Source organism: Ornithorhynchus anatinus, chromosome 1 (genome assembly GCF_004115215.2).
Source record: "Ornithorhynchus anatinus isolate Pmale09 chromosome 1, mOrnAna1.pri.v4, whole genome shotgun sequence".
Taxonomy (NCBI): domain Eukaryota; kingdom Metazoa; phylum Chordata; class Mammalia; order Monotremata; family Ornithorhynchidae; genus Ornithorhynchus; species Ornithorhynchus anatinus.
Genome location: NC_041728.1, coordinates 128689219 through 128706603, shown reverse-complemented (window position 1 = coordinate 128706603; position 17385 = coordinate 128689219). Strand labels below are relative to the sequence as shown.

General features: G+C 46.4%; 1 protein-coding gene across 6 annotated transcripts in view; it reads left to right on the top strand.

Moving 5' to 3' along the window:
• The window catches only part of DGKD (diacylglycerol kinase delta), a 140039-nt gene extending 131620 nt beyond the window's left edge, over positions 1-8419 (top strand). For 5 of the 6 annotated variants that reach the window (XM_029065293.2, XM_039912853.1, XM_039912854.1 and 2 more), the window contains 7 exons: positions 803-954; positions 2109-2220; positions 2304-2396; positions 4415-4534; positions 4755-4872; positions 6523-6653; positions 7729-8419. In XM_029065293.2, coding sequence (XP_028921126.1) covers positions 803-954; positions 2109-2220; positions 2304-2396; positions 4415-4534; positions 4755-4872; positions 6523-6653; positions 7729-7818 — 816 coding nt within the window. In that variant the 3' untranslated portion in view covers positions 7819-8419. The remainder of the gene's footprint in view (positions 1-802; positions 955-2108; positions 2221-2303; positions 2397-4414; positions 4535-4754; positions 4873-6522; positions 6654-7728) is intronic. The other variant, XM_039912852.1, reaches the window with a different exon arrangement.
• The last annotated feature ends 8966 nt before the right edge of the window (positions 8420-17385 follow it).

The window sequence follows — 17385 nt, the reverse complement described above, 5'->3', positions numbered from 1 at the left end:
CTGAGGTGAAGAATGAAGAAATCTGGTGGAAGGCCTTGAAGCCAATGATAAAGAGCTTCTGCTCAGTAATGGAAGCAGGAGGACTTCCCTGACTAAGCCCTCTTTTCCTCGGTTCCCTCTCCCTTCTACATCATCTGTGCATTTTGATCCATGACCTTTGACATGTAATATTTGCCCCACCTTCAACCCCACAGTACTTATGTACATGTCTGTAAATTCTTTATTATAAATTATTTATATAAATCAATGCCAGTCTCCCCCTCCAGACTGTAAGCTCGTGGAGGCCAGGGCACGTATCAACCAACTCTCTTGTATTCTCCCAAGCACTTAGTACGGTGCTCTGCACCAGTAAGCGCTCAGTAAATGCCATTAATGTTGATAATGGGAGGAGATGGGTAGCCACTGTTAGTGAAGAGTTGAGGAAGTCAACAAGGTATTCCGGCTTCTGGGATGGAAAATGGTGGTGTTAACGACAGGTGTGAAAGTTAGGAGGAAGAGTGGGTAATGAGATAATTATTAATGTACCAGAGAAGGGGAGAAGTTCAGTTTTAGACAGAGGAAAGGAAACCCCCAAGGAATGTAACATTTTTAAATCTTTAAAGACATTTCCTCAGGCCAAGAATTTCTGGGCCAGAAGAGACCTTGAGAGGCCCTGCTGCAAGCAGGTCTGCACCAAACGCAGTTCAGGTCTAAAGCTGTCCCAGAATGACGATTCCGCAACCTCTCTCAGTAACAGTGCCCACTTTGTGGAAGACACGCGGAGGGAAAAGAGGTATTTTACAGATTGTTTTGGCTTCTGTAGGCATTTGAAAGCACCCTCAAATCCTGGGAAGACAAGCAGAAATGTGAGCTGTCTCGACCACCCTCCTTCTCCCTGCCCCCAGAGATCATGTCAGAGGAAGAATCCACGCAGATGAACCTGTTTGGTCAGGCAGCTGGAGCTCTGATTCACAGGTGGGGTTCTTTCATCTCCTTTCTCAGCTCATAGTCTTCTCCTCCCAGCTGGTGAAGCTTGGCTTTGGGTCCCTTGGTTTTCTGAGTTACACTGAAGGAAGGGGATTTGGGGGAGACAGAGATCCCCCCACCCCCCTCACCTCTTTCTCCTTTCGCTGTTAGCCACCTACGTGAAGTATCAAGCTCCTATAGGCACTTCGTAAATACTACTTGATAATAAAGTGTCCACTTATAGACTCATAGAACTGAGAATTTTTCCTTACCTTCACACTTGATTCACGCCATTCTTCTACTTTACACTGTCATGTCTGTTTGAGTTTCTGGAAGAAAATTCTTTTACCATCAACTCACAAATCCCAAGATATGAGGTACAGTCTGGTTGAGTAAAGTGGTTTCTAGATTCCTTACCCAGCTTTATAAGCCTATTCTCCAGGAGTTGTATTCACGGATGAACTGTGGCACGCAGTTTTCATTAGAAGAATGCTGGCCCATAGCAACCATGGGAAGAGCTACTGGTCCATTATCAGAATGTGGCCACAGATAATCCTAAGGACACTCTTGGTTTTTTTTCTAGGTGCACCTTACCATTACATTTTGATGGATTTTTACCTGTGCATGGTAAAAAAAAATTCCAGGAGAAAATCTGGGGATGGAGATAAACTCATCTGCCCAGTTTTCCCTGGGTTTTGATATCCTTTCTCAAGAGTGTCCTATTAATAATAATGGATTTGTTAAGCCCTTAGTATGTGCCAGGCTCCATAACAAGCACTGGGGTAGATACAAGATATTCAGGTTAGACACAGTCCCTGTCCCATAAGTAGATGGAGTAGGACCTAATCCCCATTTTACAGATGAGGAAATTGAGGCACAGAGAAATTAGGTGACTTGCCCAAGGTTACACAGCAGGAAAGTGGCAGAGCCGGGATTAGGTCCTCTGTCTCCCAGGGCCTTGCTCTGTCCACTAGACCGTGCCGCTTCCTAGGACTTTAACTGTGACCCAGTCATGAGGGAGGCTACTGTCCTCTTCGGTTTATACTCAGGTCGTCTGAGCTAGAGATCTGCTGTGCCCAGATTCTGCTCCTAACTTCTACTACCCCCAGATTGAGGGTAGAATAAGAACCTACTTAAAATATTCTCTTTTCCTCTCTCCCTAGCATCCGGGAAATAGCCCAGTCCTATCAAGACATGGAACAGGAGCTTGCTCATGCTGTCAACGCCAGCTCCAAAGCCATGGATCGAGTCTACGCCAAGTCCAAAACCACAGAGGTATTTTCGGTCTTTTTCTGGTTTAGGGTTTACCGATTTCTGCGTCTCCTGGAATCCCTTACCTATCTATCTGTTTCCTTCAGGGACTCAACTGCAGCTTTGTCGTTGAAATGGTCAATAGCATCAAAGCCCTGCACAGCGAGACAGAACTGCTGCTGTCTGGGAAAATGGCCTTGGTAAGATTGGAAAATCAGTGGGGAATTGGCTCTCGTGTTTTCCGGCAGGTAGGGTTTTATTTCCTGTCGCTAGATAGGTAGCCGGGATCTCGACGCCTAGTTCGGCGTGCAAGAAGAGCAGGATATGAGAGTCGAGATCCACTTGCTTTGTCACGGGTTGAAATGATCTTGTCCTAAATTTACAGGTGCAGTCACAAAATCATAGAATGAGTAGTAGGCCTAAAGGAAGCCTCAGTTGACCTCTTGATCCAGCCCCCCATCTCCTGGCTGAAACCATTCTGGATAGGTAGTTGACCAATCATTTTTTGAAGACCTCAAAGGATGGAGATTCCATAATGGCAGTAGTTATCCCGTTGAAAATACTGCCTATCACTGTACTGTCATACCCTTCCCCCAATTTTTGATATGTTTAGTAATAAAAATGATAATAATAATAATAATGATATTTTTAAAGCACTTACTACTTGCTTAGAACAGTGCTTGGGTATATACAAAGTAAACAGATCAAACCCTATCCCTGCCCACACAAGGTTCAGAGTCTAAGAGGGAGGGAGAATAGGTATATTGACTCCATTTTCTAGATGAGGAAACTGAGGCACAGAGAAATTAAATGACTTGCCCAGGATCACACAGCAAAAGGCAAAGCTGGGGCTAGAACTAGTCCTGTGTATCTTCCTCTAGGCCATGTTGCCTCTGCCCCTTTACAGCTGAAGAAATTGGGACTCTGAAAGGCTATGTGACTTTCTTAAAGTCACCTAGCGGAAAGGCTGTATGAACACCTGAAGTGTATCAGTTAGCCTGCTGGTTGTCTTTGCACCTTGTTTGATGAGGAGATGAAAATACTGGCACAATCAAATGTATTTTAAGACTACCGTTAAAAAGGAAAGATGGATTTGAAACAAAGTTGGCAGTGGTAATAAGAGACTCTATCAAGTGCTGCCTGGGGGCAGAGCACTGTACCGAGAGCTGGGAAAAAATACCTAGTGGGTATTAGACACGGTCCCGGTTCGTTGGGGAGTGGCGGGCAGTTCACAATCTAAAAATCCAAAGAGAATGGGGGGATTGGCAACAGATACGTAAGGAGAGACTAGCAAGTAGCCCCAGAACTGGAGCATTGGTGCCCATCTGACACACAGTCACTCTCCCCGGCCTTTTAAATCCTTATCGAAGGCACATCTCCTCCAGGAGGCCTTCTCAGACTAAGCACCCCCTTTCCTTTTCTCCCTCTCCCTTCTGCATCGCCCTGACTTGCTCCTTTTGTTCTTCCCCTCTCCCAGCCCCACAGCACATACGTATATATCTCTAATTAATGTATTTGGATTGTGTGTCTTCCACCCCTCATTGTGGACAGGGAATGTGTCTATTTTGTATTGTACTCTCCCAAGTGCTTAGTACAGTGCTCTGCACACGTTAAGCGCTCAATAAATACGATTGAATGAATCTCCCCATATCCTTCCTTTTCAGAGGGTAGTGCCCGGGGTTGGGGGTGGGACACAGCAGTCTGGCCACTTCCAATCGTGCGATGATGCTTTTACACAAATACCCTGGCAAGCTGTTGGGACTACAACCCCAGGCTGCAAAAACACTGCGCGTTAGTAGCAGTGAACCATAAAAGGAAGGCTACAAGTCAGTCAGTCGTATTTATTGAATGCTTACTGTGTGCCGAGCATTGGACTAAGTGCTTGGGCGAGGACAGTATAGCACTGTAACAGACACGTTCCCTGCCCACAGAGAGCTGAAAAGTCCAGTCCCATTCAGACTTGGGTCACCTGGTTATTGTGATGGACAGACTCAGTTTGCCTTTCTTCAGTTTGTCAGACTCATTTTGTCTTTCTTCAGGAAAGTATTTGAGTCTGTGCCTACCTTTATCGTTTTTGCAAAATATGGTAGTAATTTCTACAAATTACGACAGCCCTCTAAAAACCATTCAGCTCAACCCTAGAGCAAATACCCCAAGCTTGGTGTTCTTTGTCAAATTAAGAGCCTCACTCCTGTTGTGTTTTCTGCCTGTGGTGTAGCAGTTGGATCCTCCACAGAAGGAGCAGCTCAGGACAGCCTTGACAGACATGGACCTTCAGCTTAGGAAGCTGGCAGACATTCCCTGGCTTTGGCAGCTCATGGAACCCAGCGACGAAGAGGTATTAGCTCCCTGAATGGGTTCTCCTTCCTGTAATCCTAACTTGCTATGGTTACGTTGTGGTAAATACTACGTGTCTTCGAATTTCAGGGTGAGGTTGACTAGAGCTGTGGTCCCCTTTCTCATATCTCCGTATACTCCCCAGCCTCGTTGTTGCCGGTTGTATTTCTCTAGATGTGGCTTGGTTCCTGCCCACGTAACTCACTGTATTTTTCCCACAGAACCTGGTGCTGGATTATTCCAAGCGAAGCCGCAGTGGTAAATTCCGCCTCGTGACCAAGTTTAAAAAGGAGAAAAACAACAAGAACAAGGAAACTCGTAGCAGTATGGGACTCCCGGGTACCTACCCTGCTCCCTCCCTGTCTGTGTCTTTGTTCTACACTTGGGTCTCTTGGCCCTCTTTTCCTGATTTATGTACTCTCTCTCCTTTTCTTTCACTGGGTTTCTTCCCATTACATGTTTTGTGCACGTGTTGAACCAACGTTGTCTTTAAAGAGTTGCTACTTTTCCCAAACAGAAATGGTTCCTTCTTAGGTGGGTTCTGTTGGAGCTGTAAACTCTTCCTGCAACCTCACTCTGAATTGAAATCCCCAACCCAAAACCAGAGACAACTTTCTTTTCTTCCTTACGGTATTTGTTAAGCGCCTACTACAAGCTTATCAGGTTGAACACAGTCCCTGTCCCCATGGAGTGCAGTCTTAATCCCCATTTTTTCGAGGAGGTTACTGAGGCACAGAGAAGTGAAGCGACTTGCCCAAGATCACACAGCAGACAAGTGGTGGAGCCGGGATTAGAGCCCAAGTCCTTCTGACTCCCAGGCCCCTGCTCTATCCACTAGGCCACGCTGCTTCTCATTGTGTAGATGGAAAAGTCAACCAATCGCCATTTCTGCTATTAGCTACCATATCGGGTGGGGAGAGGAGATGAGCTTCACAAGGGTAGAGACCAAGGTGACTAAGGTCCATAGGGCTGCGTACCCCAGTACCCCCAAACTGTCACCACTCCTGCTTCCTCCAATGTGGTTGATGTTTTCCTTATTGATTCGCTGGCTTTAATCATGACACCAATCTAATTATCAACAACAGCAATGGGTATCCCGAGCACCAATCAATTGATCATATATATTGCGCGCTTACTGCGTGCCGAGCACTATATTGAGCGTTGGGGAGAGTTCAATATAACAGGACGTGTTCCCTGCCCACAAGAGCTTAGAGGGATCCTACCGATCGAGCCTAGTGATCAGACTCAACAAACTGCCGCATGAAATCACAAATCGGAGGGCTACCCAGTAACTCTCTTCCCATTGTTTCATTTAATTTTTTTGACTGCCTTCAAAGTATTTCACCCTCAAATCTCTATGGGTACGATCAGTGCTTATGTGGCTGCTCTCTTCTCTCCCAGGGGAATGAGAACTCTATCCTTAAGCCTGAAACTGGGGGTGGCGTTTCCTCTCATTTGAGCTCGTGATTCCTTTCCGGTTTCCTCTCTGAAAAAAAAAGCTCAAGGAGTTGGATGTCTGTCGGTGACTGCGGCAAGTCCATCTTCCGTCAGATAAAGGCTTGACCGCCGTGGCTGCAGTGTTAAACTGTAGTCTAGAAGCAAGCCTGGGCAGGGGGTAACCGTTCAATTGCTGTTCACAGTGTTCACTCGGGGAGCATAACTCCCGTCTCTGGCGAAGCGGTTACCTTTAAGGTCGCGTGTGATGTGGTGGACGGTGACCAGCAAAAGTGTGACTTGCTCTTGGCATGGACAGACGCCTTACTCCCTTTTTCACTTATTTTTCTGTTGAGGAGAATGATCGATTCGATCTGGCCTCCCTTTCTTAATCAATGAGACGAGGACAAGTCCTCTGTTGCAAAATGGCAGTGACTGCCGATCCACTCTGTTCTCTTTTGGAGCACTGGGTCTTCTGGGATTTCTTGCTCTCTCTGTTTTGTGCTCTATGGTTCGGGGTACTCAATGCCCTCCTGCTTTCCTCATTTCTGACAGTTCACCTCTGGGGGACGGAGGAGGTCGCAGCCTGGCTTGAGCACCTCAGTCTCTGTGAGTATAAGGAAATCTTCATCCGACATGACGTCCGGGGCTCTGAGCTCCTGCATCTCGAGCGGAGGGACCTCAAGGTACTTTCGTGTTGACTGTGCGAGAAATGGCCAGCTGCAGCCTGCCTGGCTTGCCATTCTGAATGTGCTAGGAGCTGGACTCCATTCTCCCTATCGATCCAAGCGGTGGATGGGTGGGTCCTAGTGTGGTCTCGTTTACTCCCTTTCCTCCCCAGAGCCTCATTTGAGCAAAGAATGGGAATGCAGCTACACAGGGAATGGTCAACTGGCGCCAGCCTATGCCCTGCCTCTGCCTGAAAATGTCCTTTTTGTATCACATTCGAACAGAATTAACTCTCAGAATCGACGTATTTCCCTAGTGAGGAAGAGCAGCGGAAGGGTCCGTCGTCAGACTCCCCCATTTACAGTCTCTGTCATTGTTACGAATCATTCAGGTTGTGATTTCAGCTGAATTTTAGTCAGTCGAGGCTAGAATCGTAGCTCAAAATGATCGGCGTGTAGACGGAAAAGTCAACCGATCACCATTTCTCATGTTAAAATCCCCCAGAAGCCCCCCCCGAAAAGATATCGGAGCTTTCAGTCTTGCCGATTGCTTTCCAACACCAGGATCGTCACAAAATAGGGAGAATTTGAAAACTCACTTCCACCAGAGCGAGCAAGATCTGGCTTGACTTTTTGATCTCTGTGGAATTTGGAATTTTCTGTGGGTGACTTGTTCAAACTTGCGATCCTTGTGGATTGAGTGCTTGTAGCTGTGAAGGTCTGGGATACCTAGGGTTTGGCTATGCGAATTTTACGTTGAGCCAGGGTTGGGGTTTGTGGAATTTGAAGCTTGCAGGCTTTTATTCCTTGGAAGGTTAAAAAACAAAGCAAACTGTTAACTCTGCTGATTACGTGGCTTACATTTGCAATTTTCCCTGCATTTTGCTCACTGCATATTGTGTGTTCCGGGACGGTTGGTTGTAGTATCTGACTTGGGAAGAATTGTTTGGAGATCATCTGTAGCATGCGAGGTCACTACAAGGGGGTCATCTTCCTTTAAAATTTCCGTGACGTTTGACCGTTCTTCTGTAGCCCTTGCCCGGTGCTTAGTATTTCTTCCTTTTGATTCCCCTCCTTGATTTCCCTCTCTCAGGACCTGGGAGTGACCAAAGTGGGACACATGAAGAGGATCTTACACGGGATCAGGGAGCTGAACCGCAGTACGCCGGCCAGCGAGGCTTGACCTCGTTCTGTGCAGCCTGTGCCCACCCTTCCCCCAACCCCTGAACCCGCCAGGGCACCGACGTTGGCTTCACGGAACAGCAGGAACGAAGGACGGGACAGTTAACACCCACCTGGCAAACTTGGCAGCTGGTTGGAGTTCATATTGGCCTCTCATGGTGCTACTCTTCTCTGTGGGCTACCAGTCAAGAGGAACCCTGCCTGCTAGAAGGATGCAGCTTCTCAGAAGAAAATTCACCAGCCAGCTCTGGCAATAGTGCAGGTCTCTTTGATAAAGCAACCCAGCTACCCGGCCAAACTAAATCAGTTCAGAATCGTTCAGGGGAAATGGTGTAATGGGCAGTTTTAGTCCCATGGCATGTAGAATGACCTATCCAGTGCCGTGGCATATTCTCGCGGGCAGTGACCGAACATGGTGACGGTCACGGAACGCAGAACGTGTGCAAGTGACCTTCGGCAGATGCTTTTCTGTCCCTACCACCAAATTCCCACTTATTTTGACCGGGTTGCTCTTTCACATATGCCTTTTGACAAATAGTACCTGTGAGAACACCAGCCTTTTGCAAAGGAAGAAAACAAAATAAAGGCATTCTGAAATCCTCTTTCCAGCAGCTAGTTAGCCAACAGGAGTGCTACCACCTCCTAATCTGTAGTTGCTGTTGTGATTACTTAACATTTTTTAGAATTTTTAATACTTGCAAAATGCTTTGCAGTCATTCGTGTGATTCCTCACAACCCGTGGGCAAGTCAGTATTATTAGCCCCATTTTACAGATGAGAAATGTAAAGTATGAAGACGTTGCGATGGACTAGGGTCTCCCGGTAAGTCAGGAGCAGAGCTGGGATCGGAACTCAGAGCCTGTTGAGTTTGGCCCGTTACTGCTCACTGTGGGCCTCCTTCGGACCCCCGCCCCTCCCCACGGGACTTCCAAGGCCACAAAGTCCCTGGAAGCTCACTGGGAGGTATACGTGGTGTGTCGTTAAAGATCCCATTAGGAATGAGCAAGTGATTTAATGGTACACTGATATATATCAATCGTTTACCAATGTATTTTTTTAACGGTCGGGGAAAAACATCCTTAATATAAACCCATAAGTGGATGGGGTTCTGAGGGCAAAAATCGCCCTTCTCCTTCCAGACCTCTCCTCCAGGATCTCATCTTCATTTCTTCTGCCCCTCTCACAAGAGAGTTTGCAGTGGAGATCTTGAGATTAGGTGGACGGTCATATCTTCCAACATTAGAAATCGATGTTTCAGGGGTGCCAGAGGAAAGCCAGGAGGTGAATGGTCTTAGTAAAACTTTTGAGCATTGTTTTGAAAGATACCTGAGCTTTCAAGTAGTACGTCTAAATAGACCCCCAAACCTTGCAGACATTCCAGTTGAGAATATTCAATAGAAATGAAGAGTGGCAGGATCAGAAGACGTAAAGTTCAAATTCTATTTTATGGGGTCTGGGAACGTGAGCGTATTCGAGAACTAAAGGATAAGAAGTCCTGCTTCCAGGTAGAGGGTGTTTATGGACCTTATATACTGTGATTTACCATTTCTGGTTCCTTAGGTGCTACAGGGGTTTTTTTTAAATTCCTCAAAGGCCTTTTGTTAACACCCTACTGGAGTCCTTAATCTACACAGAGTTTGTGAGGGATTTGAAGTCTGCCTGCCTTAGACCCCGAAATATTATCCAGGAGGCACAGACAACATTGTTAGCCAGGTCTGTGACCTTAAAAGGGCAAACATCTTGAGAAAATGGGATTACATTTGTCCATTGGGGACCTTCTTTTCCATCTCTAGAGCATAACTCCTTAAAAATGAGACAGTATTGGGGGTTTACATTCTTGTTGATATTCTGGGCTCCCTATTACCACCATTTTCGAGGGTTGGTAATAATTCGTGTTTAAGCTTTACCAAGTTTGGATTTTCAGAGCTCGGACTCTCCTCAGCCCAAGCCTGCCAGGAATAGAAAAATTCAGGGCCCCTCAAATCCCAAGGCTTTATGTAGTTTGCCTAGGGTCAGAGCTGCCATTTAAAGGCTACGCTGTTATAGAAGAACCCTTTGTTCAATCAACCAATCAGTGGTATTTATTGAGCATTTCCATGTGCAGAACAGTGTACTAAGTGCTTGGGAGAGCCATTCCCTGGTCCTGAGAAGTTTACAGTTTAAAGGGGTAGAAGATCCCTCCTGAGCTGTATAAAAGCAACCCCTTTTCCTCCTGCCTCCACTGCCTGGCTGGATATGGGGCATGCAGCAAGAGGTGGGGAAGGCGATTTTACCCATCTTACCCTGGCTAGATTCACCTTTAGTCAGAACAGAAGCAGTCTTCTGAGGAGATTAAAGAGAGCTCCGGCGATGGGAGAGGAATTAGTTTTCAGTCCCTAGATTGTGGAAAGAATCATATTGGTCTTCTACTCCAAAGGACTTCACCTAAACTAGGAATGTGCATTGACTGAGCCACCGATCGTAGAGGAAGCACCGTAACTCAAACTGCCCTCCCACCTGCAACTAGGCTAATGTGCCTAATAATGATAATAATAATTATTATTATGGTATTTATTAGGCACTTACTCCGCGATAAGCACTGGGGTAGATACAAATTGGTCAGGTTGGATCCGGGCCCTGTCCCACGTAGGGATCACAGTCTAAGTAAGTGGGAGAACAGGTATTGAATCTCCATTTTACAGTTAAAGAAACTGAGGCACAGAAAAGTTAAGTGACTTGTCCAAGGTCACACAGCAGGCAGGTTGGGGAGCTGAGGTTAGAACCCAGGTCTTCTGAATCCCAGGCCCATGAGATCATGGTTTTTTACACTAGGCTGTTTCTCCGTGTCTCTCAAAGTTTCCCTGAAACTTTACAAAAAAAGGACATCGATTGCTATCCGAGGGTTCTGCATTGAAAATGGTCTGTTTTATTATATAATAATAATAATTTTGGTATTAAACACTTACTATGTGCCAGGTAATGTCCTAAGCACTGAGGTGGAACAACAATTGGGTTGGACACAGTCTCTGCCCCACTTGGGGCTCCCAGTCTGAATCCTCATTTTACAGATGAGGTAACGGAGGCCCAGAGAAGTGAAGTGACTTTCCCACAGCCATACAGCAGACAAGTGGTGGAGCCGGGATTCGAACCCATGACCTTCTGACTCCCAGGCCCGTGCTCTGTCCATCATGCGGGGCCTCTTCCCCGTATCATCTTTATGCTTGTTATACTCATGCAGCAAAGAACCCCACCTCAACCCCAGAAGTTGGGGGGCCTTGTTTAATCTTTCTCATTCACTAAACAATGCCTCTTTGGTGCCTTTTTGAGGTCCAGGCTGTGACGGGAGAAAGAGGAACCTCGATTCTTGTGTTTGTTGCTTACACCGTCCACCAATCCACACGTGAGGCACACCAGAGGGACACCCGAGGTTTCTGATGTCTAGAGGAGCAGAGATGCCTAGGCTAAGTGGGCTAGGACCCGTTCTCCTGCCAGGTCAAGAAAAAGAATCAGATAGACTAGCCTATTTTCTGGCCTCCTCTCCTTCAGTGTTTTTACAGATATTCCCTCATTTGTCTCTCTCTCATTCCTCGGAAGCCAAGCACAGATCAAAGTTTGCCGATTCCCCGGATGGATTCGTAACCACTAGCCTAGTGATGCAGCCTTGGCATCCGATGATTTCGCCCAAGCAAATCATCATTTTTGGAAAGTTAAACTTCTGAGTGAGTTTTGTGATTTTAAGAAAAGCTATCAAACCAGTGGATAGTATAAGGAAGGAAATACCGGTAGTTTCCCCTTAGAATATGTTTCCACCAGCAGCAGTAATTTGGGTGGACCCAGGATAAAAGGAAAATTGATTGCAATTGAGTTCGGGCCAAGAGTTTCCTCTTTGCAAACTTTAGGTGGTGACTTAACAAGGGAGACTAATAAAGCTCACTCTTCCCTGGAAAATGGAAATAGGAGGGCCATTTTTGGACTATGATGATTTATGTTTATATTAACTGGAGATCAACTGCAAGGTGGGTTGAGTTTTTTGTTTGTTTTTGGAGAAGGGTTTTTTGTGGTATTTGTTAAAGTGCTTTCTATGTGCCAGGCACTGTATTAAGTGCCTGGTTAGGTACAAGCTAATTAGGTTGGACACAGTCCATGTCCCGTGTGGGGCCCAGAGTCTTACTCCCCACTTTACAGATGAGGTAACAGAGGCACAGACAAGTTGTGACTCACCCAACATCGAACGACTGACAGATGGCAGAGCCAGGATTAGAGCCCAGGTCCTTCTGACCCCCAGATCCTTGTGGACAAGGATCGTGTCGTGCCAACTCCCAAGCACGTAGCACAATGCCGTGCCCACAGTGCGTGCTCATTAAATACTACTGATTGATTGATTTGATGTAGGTTTCCCTGGAAAGCATTTTTTTTAGTCCGTTGACTCTGAAGAGCAGCTGGCCAAGACTCCTTGTGGATTTAGTATGAGCAGATTGCTCACACTGAATTTTTTTTCCATTCTTGGGAGATTTTTTTTCTCTCAGGCCACCGGGGAAAAGCTGGGCTTAAATTCTGAAAAACTCACATATTTAAGAGCCGCACCCCCAGGAATCTTGCAGCTGGATTTGAGGCATTTCGGTCCCAGTGTTCATTGTTCATTCCTCCACTCCCACACTATATTGAAATCTTTTCTTTTAGGGGGCGGTCAGGAGGCCATTGAAAAAATGTACATTACTAGCGGGAAAAACAGAAGTCTGTTTACACAAAGCATTTTGTATTTCAATGTGTGTTCTGTAAAAACAACGAGATGGAAAAGTGTTTTTGTTGAAACGTCAGAAAATGATTGGCTGGTGTTAAATACCTTGTGATATTCCTGTTGCTACGTGCGTGTGATGACATATTGTTTTATTCCACCACACAATTTGGATATTGTATAGCATCAACTGTTCGTTGGGGGCGTCCCCACAGTTCCTGTGATGATCCTAACAGAGGAAACGGATGAGAGGGGAACACCTGGATCCCCGTTGGATCTTGAAGAGAAGGTTTTGTGCCTTAGGATGGGACCTATTCCCCTCATATTTATTATCTTAATTTATACAGTGATTACCATGGAACACCTCTTGTGTTTTATGTACATAATTCACACCTGATTTTTGTAAATATGTTGTTCTTGTATATAAAGCAAACGTTTCCGATCTTCCACTTAGGATTCCTGGCTGTTATTCTCGGATTCTTTCCACTGAAATAAATATGCTGGGGTTGGCAAGGTGAAGAGGTGGAGGGGAGAGCTGATTGAAGCCCTGGGCATCCTGTAGAAGTCTGCGAGGGAAGCTCTAATGCTAACAGACTTGCTTCAGGCCCAGGCAGAACCAGGGCATCCGAGAGTGGCCGACGTTCAGGTATATAGACAGACGTGTTTAAGTGAGATAGTGAATAGTCCAGCAGGTCTCAAAAAGGATGACATTAAAAAGAAGCCGTAAAATCCTCAGAACCCTGGAACGGTTTCCCTTCTGACTCCAAGCAGTGGTATTAACGATAATATTTACCAAGTCCTTACTTTGTTCAGAGAACTGGACTCCCCCGATTAGACTGTAAGCCCGTCAAACGGCAGGGACTGTCTCTATCTGTTGCCGACTTGTTCATCCCAAGCGCTTAGTACAGTGCTCTGCACATAGTAAGCGCTCAATAAATACTATTGAATGAATGAATGAATGAATGACTAAGCATCGGAAGATGTGGGAATTAGACATGGTCCCTGTCCCTCGGGGCTCACAATCTGAAAACTGCTGTGGTTGGTAGTTGTTCCATCCCTGGCTGGGTAGTCGAACCTTTAACGACACCTAGGAGAAATTTAGTATAAGTTGATAATATCTATTCCTTAGCGTGCAGGTACCAAATTAAAGAAAAGTGCAGCGGTTGCCAAACGGAAAGGAAAGTACCGCTAATTCCAGAGCAGTGGAGCAAGAAGAGCATGGGTTACTGATGGGGAAAGGTCAGGAAACTCAAATCTCCTAAATGCCCGATGAAGCTGTTGGCCATCTTTGGGACCTAACCTCTCAACCTCACAATTTATAATGTTAATAACTGGTATTTGTTCAGTGCTTACTATGTGCCAAGCACTGTACTGAGCACTGGAACAGGTACAAGATAATCGGGTCAGACACAGTCCCTGTCCCACATGGGGCTCACAGTCTCAATCCCCATTTTACCTGATGAGGTACCTGAGGCACGGAGAAGTGAAGTGATTTGCCCAAGGTCATTCATTCAATTCAATAGTATTTATTGAGCGCTTACTATGTGCAGAGCACTGTACTAAGCGCTTGGAATGGACAAATCGGCAACAGATACAGTCCCTGCCCATTGACGGGCTTACAGTCTAATCGGGGGAGACAGACAAAAACAATAGCAATAAATAGAATCAAGGTCACACGGCAGACAAGTGGCGGAGCAGGGATCAGAGCCCAGGTCCCCTGACTCCCTTTCCACTAGGCTACACATTTAAATGGACACTTTCTCCTGTATCTATGTGTAAATGCAAAACACTATTTACGCAGGGCAAGACAAAGTCTAGATTAGGTCTTCATTAGAGACAGAGTGCTAGAGTTACCATGATGCCTATCCCTCTCATCCCATGGGTAAAAGACCCTTTGGTCAAGTTTTTTGGACATTTTTACATAATGCCAGTGAATGCTTCTCCTAAGCATTATAGGTAGACCCAGCTTTCTATTGGTCTTTTTAGCCACACATTCACAGGTGTATTTTATCATCAGTGATGCCTTCAGATATGAAAAGCACCTATATATGTTTCAGCCAATTCTCAAGCAGAGTCAACAAGAACTTGAGTGGCCCAGCAACGAGCTAGTAGCCGCTACAAACCTACCTCGAATGTGTCCCTCGGGCCGGGGCGTTGAGTTTTACTGTCACTTCGTCACTTTTCACTACGTATCCAGATGTTTCTCTGAACCTTCTTTTGAAACCCGAGCCCACGGTCTGGAAAGTCAGTTGAAGAAGCAGCCTGTAGTAGGACTGGCCGTGGGTTCCTCTGCACACGTCAGCGGAGAATAGTGGATGAAATTACTCGTAGCCTCAGGTACCTCATCCTGCCTTGCTGTCCGGGAAATCCCCTCCATTATGGAAATGTATCAGTGGGTCCCTTCTGTGTGTAAGTATGGAAGGTAATGATAATGATAAATCTTTTGGAAGAAACAACAGGTTAACTGATTAATTACTCTCCCTGACGTCAAAGCCTTTTTGAAGACACATCTCCCCTTCCTTAACTAAGCCCTCCTTCCCTCTTCTCTCACTCCCTTCTGCATCACCCTGACCTACTTCCTTTATTCATCCCCCCTCCCAGCCCCACAGCACTTATGTACATATCTGTCATTTATTTATTTATATTAATGTCTGTCTCCTAGACCGTGAGCTTTCTGTGGGCAGGGAATGTATCTGTTCAGGGTTGTCTTGCACTCTCCCAACCGCTTAGTACAGTGCTCTGCACACAGTTAGTGCTCAAAGTGGCTCAGTGGAAAGAGCCCAGGCTCGGGAGTCAGAGGTCATGGGTTCGAGTCCTGGCTCTGCCACTTGTCAGCTGTGGCACTGTGGGCAAATCACTTCACTTCTCAGTGCTTCATTTACCTCATCTGTGAAATGGGGATTAACTGTGAGCCTCCTGTGGGACAACCTGATTGCCCTCTATCTACCCCAGCGCTTAGAACAGTGCTCTGCACATAGTAAGCGCTTAACAAATACCAACATTTATTTTATAAATATAATTGACCGATTGACAAACAGCTAGTGGTCATCTAGCCATCTTCCTCCTTACATTTGGGCAACTTTCAAGTTAGTCAGCCCTACTGAGATTCACCCATCCTGGTGAAAGAGCATAAATGCCAAGACTGGACCTCAACCACTGAAACACTGACTCCTTGAATAGTGCGGTGCCTTCTTGTTAAAGAGCTTGCTGTTTGTTCCCTTCTCCGCTTCTAGATTGTCAGCTCGTTATGGGCGGGGTACATGTCTACCAACTCTGTTATATTGTACTCTCCCAACTGCTTAGTGCAGCGCTCTGCAACCCAGGAAGTACTCAATAAGTGCGGTATTTAGTGCTTACTATGCGCCAGGTATTATCGCTAGGGTGGATAGAAGCAAATCAGGTTGGACACAGTCTCACAGTCTCAATCCCCATTTTACAGATGAGGTAACTGACGCCCAGAGAAATTAAGTGACTTGCCCAGGGCCACACAGCAGGCAAGGGGCGCAGCTGGAATTAGAACCCACGTCCTTCTGACTCCCAGACCGGTGCTTTATCCACTAAGCCACGCTGCTTCTCCTTACATACCATTGATTGATAACCAAATGTTGTAGTTTCCGCAAGTGACTAGCCTGATTTGCAGCCCCAATTCAACTCTGTCTACTGTGATTCCTGAGATGGTTCAATCTAAGATCCTTCTATGGAGAAGCAGCTTGGGCTACCCCCTCCTCCCTCTGCTCCTCCCCCTCCCCCCATCACCTCCCCTCAGCTAAGCCCCCTTTCCCTCTGCTCCTCCCTTCCCCCCTTCCCCTCCCCTCAGCACTCTGCTCATTTCTATATATTATTTATTACCCTATTTATTTTGTTAATGAGGTGTACATCCCCTCGATTCTATTTATTGTGGTAATGTTGTCTTGTTGTTTCGTTCCATTTTGCTCTGCCGTCCGTCTCCCCCGATTAGACTGTGAGCCCGTCGTTGGGCAGGGATTGTCTCTATCTGTTGTCGAATTGTACATTCCAAGTGCTTAGTACAGTGCTCTGCGCATAGTAAGTGCTCAGTAAATACTATTGAATGATTGAATGACTGAAAGGAGTACAGGCCCGAGAGTCAAAAGACCTGGGTCCTAACCCTGGCTTCGCTTACTGCTTGCTGTGTGGTCTTGGGCAAGTCCCTTAACTTTTCTGTGACTCAGATCCCTGTAAAATGAGGATTCAATCCTTCTGCCTCCAACTTAGCGTGTGAGCCCCATGTGGGACAGGGAGATGTGTCTGACCGGATAAACATGTATCTACCCTGGCGTTTATAACAGTGCTAAACAAATAACATTTTTTTTAAAAAAGACTTTTTTCCTTTGGCCGGTCTATTCTGAGAGGCCCACCTCATGAAATCGTGATTCTCCTTAACCGACCCCCCCAAAGAACCCGGCACGCCCAAGTCACGTTCAGAATCAGCTTGGTCCCGGGCCACACGAGGGGCATTTTCACTATTCTACCCCGCTATTTTTCCTGAATTGAGCCGCTCGAGGGGAAGCGCCTGCCTCTCGGGATGGAGTTAGCCTTGCCTCTTCTCTGGGCTTCACCCACGTCGGCTTGGCCCCTTGGATTTGAGCTGGTTCCTGAAGAACTCTCCTCACCCTGGAAGAGAGCGGAAAGGCTCCGAGTACATTTTCTATGCTACGTGGGAGTTCGCTGGTGCAGGTTGCAGAACTTCATGGAGACTGCATACCCGGCTGGGTAAACTTCACTCCAATTTGCTGCTCTGGGTCAGAACCCAAACAAGGCTCCAACGGAAAGAAGACCAAGCCTGAGAGGAACCGACCAAATAAACGAGTTAAATCGGCTCTTGGCTGAGGCGGCC